This window comes from Culex quinquefasciatus, chromosome 2, assembly GCF_015732765.1.
Source record: "Culex quinquefasciatus strain JHB chromosome 2, VPISU_Cqui_1.0_pri_paternal, whole genome shotgun sequence".
In the NCBI taxonomy this organism is placed as follows: Eukaryota; Metazoa; Arthropoda; class Insecta; order Diptera; family Culicidae; genus Culex; species Culex quinquefasciatus.
The window spans coordinates 59,393,826-59,399,825 of record NC_051862.1 but is presented as its reverse complement, the minus strand read 5'-3'; the positions used below and the strand labels follow the sequence as shown (position 1 = coordinate 59,399,825).

Here is a 6,000-nt window from a genome sequence, read left to right as displayed (position 1 = left end):
GGTGAATATGTTTCTACTCAGTCTATTTAAATTCGCACCGTGAATAAAAAAAGTCCACTCATAGCATTGAAGCTAGGAAGGCATCGAGGCAAATCTCGGTTTTGTTACATAGGTCATTCTCGCCTCAACTCTTCATGTTTTTCCCAGCACACATCTTTGGCGTTGTACCAGCTGCTGTTGGTGTTGGTGTGCCAACCCCACATGAATGAACACCGCAGTCATGAACGAGCAGCAACGCGCCGAGACGGTGCCCGTTCGGGTTCGCAAGGTTCATTGTTTGGAACGGCGTGCACCTGGAAGGACGCAAAAACGGTTCTTCGCGAGTGCTATTATATCCAGGGGGAGTGTCGTAGTGTTGGTGCGCGGTGGTGGTTCTGGTCTGGTTCCGTAGATGAGCTGGTGTGTGAGGAGGAGGTCTCGACACTGGTGTAGAGTCGATTCCGCCAACAACAACAACAACGACGACGGTGACGACCAGCCGACGATTGTATTAAAATTGAATGGTAGAATAGAATAAAAAAACTAGTTCTACACATAAAAGTGTTGTACATATACAAAGAGTACCGAGTGGAATTGCGTTTAAATAGTTTCGAGAGGGGAATAATAAAAGAGACAAGTACAGTGAAGTTATCATCGCGTCCGTTTGACACATATCGATAAAATAAAGCTAGATAGAATCGATTACGGGGTTTCGCTGCAGAGTTCCGGCGGCGGCGGCGGCCAACTTTCGCGAGTGTGAGTGTGCGGTAGAAAAAAGTTCCCAGAAGTGTCACACCGGAAGTACCTCCGGGAAACGATCCGGAATTACCCTGAAACCAGTCCCACTGGGAGTAGCAGCAGTAGACAGCAGTGTTCAGCAATTGCACAATGAGTGGTGCAATCAATAACAGCAGACATCAGAAGCTGGAACAGCAAGTAAATACGAGGGTCCCCAAGCTATGTATATACTGGTCAATGTATAGCACCCCGAGGTACACACTCCGGTCTAATAGGACCAATTCGAGTTAATCCTTCCCCAGCAGCGTTAATACAAGCAATTAGCAGGGATTCCAAATGCAAATCAGACCCGCAGTGGTCCTGCCGCCTGTCGTCCGTACATGTGTCATCAGCATAATATTCAAATGTCGTTGGTTGGTTGGTAGCGCAGCATTGGTGCTGCAGGACATCACACAGCCAGCAGCGCGCCACAACAAATGGGTCATCGTAATCGATTTTTGGGGGCCGGGCTCTCTCCCCTCCGTCCAAGTCTAGGAGGTTGTAGAAGCAGCTGCTGACTGGCTGGTGACGCTACCAGCTCGGACGCGAAAACTTGTTTTAATCCATTGCTGATTTGGTTCTGGTTTAGTGCGCGGTACACTCAGGTGTGATAGAAAATGTCATAAAAATATACATTACCCCTTTTTCTAACGCAAGGTGGCCAATTTAGAATGTTGATACTTGCGGGCCATATTTGAAAAATAACCCAAATTTATAATTAACAAAAATATATTTTAAAGCCAATTATTGTATGTCAAAACAATAAGTGTTCAAAATAATTAGATTGCAAAAAGTCTAAAAATAGTCAAACTTTGTTGCAATTTAAGTAATTTTAGTAATTTAATCAAAAATTAAATAGATAGATCCCATAATTTTGAAGATGCAGTCCAGACTCGATTATCCGAAGGCCTAGGAAAAATTTCACTTCAGATATATCGAATCACAAAAAAATGTTTCCGTTGTCTTATTTTTAACGGTCGAGCATAATAATTATGACTTTTTCAAATTATTTAATTATGTAATTTAAAAGACAACCAACTACAGTCGACTCTCTGGCTGTTGATCTTCTCGATATCAATATTGCACCAGCTGTCAATATTTTTTTCAGTCCCTCCAAGAAGAATGCATTGATTTTTTGTTCTATAATTTGATACCTCCCGCTTTCGACGGTCTCTTCAATATTGACTCATGAATTAAATACAAATTACCTTAAAAAATGGGGATCAATAAAAATATTTCTGTTAAAAAAATTTCATAACAAAAACATTTTAACGTTTGTTTATGCTTTTTAAAATTTTCGAACTTTACACACATACTTTTTTCTACCGAATTCGGTAAAGTTTACGAATTTTCAATTGCTGAACAGTTCGATAAACTAAAAAAAACGAATTCGGTAAAAACTTACCGAAATTCGGTAATGAAGTTCATTATTGTTCATTTGCACAACCGAAACTCGGTAATATTTTGTTCGTTTTGACACATGATTTACCGATCTAAACTTTACCGATTTTTCAACTACCAAATTCGGTAAAAGATCTAAGTGTGTAGAGTCACAGATCAAAACAGACGTAAAAATTATTAAAAAAAATCTGTCATAAATTTATTAGCTATTTTGAAAATTTGTGACAGTAGCATAACTGGTATAAGGCCGATGCAAATATTTAAAAAAGTTTTTGTCCCTCGGCCCTGGCCAAGGTCAAGGAGGGTGGGCCAAAAAGTAAAAAAATAAAAAAAATTAAATAATAAGCCATAGTCTTCACATTTAAATGAAAAAAGTGTTTTAAAATGCATTTTACACTAGTTCAGTTGTTTTGCAATCATTAGTTTTAAAAAAAATTTAAGATCTGACAAAAACAAAAATTGTATCGAAAAAAAAAGATTTTGCATCGAAAATTTTCCAAAAATCGTAAGATTTTTTAATAAACTCAAACATGCTAAAAATGATTTCAAACGCAGGAGAATGTATTTTTATTTGATTTCAGCTGGTTGCACTTGAATCACAGACAAACAGACGGGACACTCGAGTGCCGAACCATCGTCCTCCAAAAACGGTTATTTCAAATGCAATTTTGTTTCGGCATCCACTCACCCGGCGCTGATGGCGCTGCTGTCGTGACAGCTCGCCCGTCTATTCTCAGTGTGTGTGAAGCGTGTTTTTGTTTTTAAGTTGAGCGTGAGCACGTGCGAAGCAGCAAATGAGAGCACAAATGTTTATGGAATTCTGGAATTCTAACCGTAAATCACAATCCAGGCTTTCCAGGACAAAATTGGGGCAGTCTGCCTGCCGATGTCGAGGTTGCTGCTGAGGCGCCGGCTACTGGAGGAAGCCGGATCCTGTGGTGGAGTTACTCCTTCGGAGCAACCTGCTTACCCTTCGTGGACTGCTGCTCAGATTGCTGCTGCTGGTCGTCCTTTTGGCGATGTTGCGCCACTCAATCTCTTTTTTCAGTTCAGTTTCTGTGGTTCTGTTTCGATTTAAATTTTGCGGCAGCGTTTTTTGGAATCTTTGCCACTTTGTGCTTTTGTTGTTTGACGCAACTTAACTGCGCCGTGGACACGTTCCCCGTGGAAATTTCCAAAACGCCCATCGTGGGGATTATTTCCGGTAGGTTTGAATTGGATTTATCTATTTCGGCGGCCACTACTGATGTTTTCGTGACCGGGGACATTTTGCTGATGATGGTGTTAGGTGTAATGATTCGAGGTTTCGGTGGGGGAGAAATCTTCGACAGAACTTGATAGCAACTGGAAGGACCAGTGATTTGGTCTAAGTCGTTGCGGTTGTGGTGCGTCGTTGCTGGTGCTGCCGCATGATTTGGCTCATAAGGTTCTGCTATTGGACACGGAACCAACCCGCCGTCATCTTCGGCCTTCGGTGTTGATTTTTATTCTTTTCATCGAGTAGCAACAACAAAATTATTTCGATCAGCTGTTGATGTTTACAATCGTTTAGGCATGATTGTCTCCCGCATACACTGACGTGGCACATGACAGTAATGGGTTTGTATTGGTATGTTTGGGCTGCGCTTCGGCATCAGCTCACCAGGCAGCGCTGGCGTCGCCGTGATTTGGTGATTTGATGAAGGACGATGGATTTCAAAAATAATTTGTATGGAGAGTCACGTCTGTTTGTCTGTGCTTGAATTTTCATTGAAATTTTGAAGTTTACTGTAAAAAAATTTTTTTGCCCCCTGGTTTTTCGGGCCAATTTTAAAGGGGGGGGGGGGTGACAAAACTTTTAAAAATATTTGTACCAGCCTAACTTTTATCTAAAAATCCAAAACTTGAAATTTGATTTTTTCAATTTATATTTTTGCAAAATTAAAAATACGAATTAAATACAAACGGAATGGTGTACAACCATCATGAAATTAGTAGAGAAATGTTCAAAGTATATCAGGACGAAGTTTTCAGCAAATTTGGAAAAGCTTTAAAAGATAGTTAACCAAATTATCAAAAAATATTAAATATGATTATTTCAATACTCTCAAAGTGTCAAGTTGTCTCAATCAAAATGAGTTTTAATTGATATAAAACGGCAGCATTATCAGATTCTTTGGAAATTTAAAATGAAGAACAGTTAAAAAAAAGTTTGTATGTTACATGTTTTAAGTGTTATTGAAACAGAATTTAAAAAAATCTTCAGATTTAAAGGCGTTTTCAATAGAACAAGTTTCTAATTAATTTTGGTTTTTTAAATCATGCTACAACTTTTTATTTGTTATCATTTTTTTTAAATTAAACTAGTAGTTTCTCTCTGAGTAAACTTAGTTAAACAAATATTTAACTGTATTTTTTTTTCAAATGAAACATTAAAAATTACCTTACCTAATTTGGTGTTATTGTACACTGGTCTGAAAAATGGCCATTTTCGTCGATTTTCGCAAAAACCACTTTTTTCGAAAAATCATAACTCCTCGCCATTTTAACCGATTTCAATTGTCTTATACGCAAATGAAAGGTGATAAGTTGGCCTTTCAAAGAAAAATAGTAACAAGTTTTAACAAATCGAGCCTAACATATAAAAAGGGCGTATGAAACTTTGAAATGCCGTTTTGACGGTATCTGGACCAAAGAGCCTATGTCTGGAAATATTTTTACATAACATATTAAAAATGGGAGGAGTTCATTAAAAAGATTCCGAGATACATATGATTTTTTGAAAATAAAATCCGTGTTTTTCGACGCGCCGCACGCAAAAACCGGAAAATGACGAAATCGGCAAAAAATCAACCATTTTCACTAAAACTGCGATAACTTTAAAATTTCAGCGACGACCTATACATGTCTGGGTACCAAAAGTTGCGTCTTTTAATTACGAAAATGTTGACATATAAAACACAATAGTATTCCCTTAAAAAAAAAAACTGTTGAATTGTTTAGTTGCATATCTTTTTTTTAGTTGCTTAAAAACATCGAATGCTTGTTTTGTTCCTAAGCAACAAAAAAAAAAAGGCTATTGGAGATCGTAATAGACGCATGACCTTTTGAAAACTAAAGCGATATTTCTTCACGGAATTATTGATTTATCATATTAAAAAATAATCTGAAATATAATTTGTTATCAAATTTAACAAAAATAATGGAAGAATCTTCATAAAAAAAATCTTTTGACGCTCATTAAAAAATCGGAAGGGAGCATGGAACACCAATTTCACTACCACACTTGTAGGTGTAACGTCACACGTTGAAAAATGACTTGTCACTTTTCTTAGATGAACAATGTATGTAAACAAAACGAAATAAATTATTTTAAGTGGTGCTAACAATGAAAATCACAAAAAATCTCTTCAACTGATTGTTTTTTTTCAAAAAATAAAAAAAATATAAAAATTGAAATAACAAGCCATAGTTTTAAAATGCAAAAAGTTTTTTCAAATGAATTTTACACTAGTTAAGTTGTTTTGCAATCATTAGTTTAAAAAAAACTAACTTAATCCACCTATGTGGTTGATGCCTTCCTCACTTTTTACCAACAATGGGTAATATGAGTGGTTTGGACACATCTTTCAGTTATTTTTTTTAGGTCCAGAAAAATAAGTACACAGATATAATTTAAGTCAGAATTCGAGACAGGGTTGCCAGATCATCAATTTTGTGAACTCGTTAAAAAATAAGAGGAGGATTTTCGATAACCTAACCAACGATGGGTCGGATGATGGATCCGGACATCGTTTACATGCATTTAAGTGAGATCCGGCTTCAAAAAAGTACATAAATATCACTTAAGTGGTCATATCTCGA

At 37.1% G+C, this 6,000-nt stretch overlaps 1 protein-coding gene across 1 annotated transcript in view; it reads left to right on the top strand.

The window, feature by feature from the left end:
• The first annotated feature begins 267 nt into the window (after positions 1–267).
• Positions 268–6,000, top strand: part of LOC6052171 (protein king tubby 1) — a 55,641-nt gene continuing 49,908 nt past the window's right edge. Inside the window, exon 1 of the mRNA XM_038256503.1 lies at positions 268–915. Coding sequence (XP_038112431.1) covers positions 868–915 — 48 coding nt within the window. The 5' untranslated portion in view covers positions 268–867. The remainder of the gene's footprint in view (positions 916–6,000) is intronic.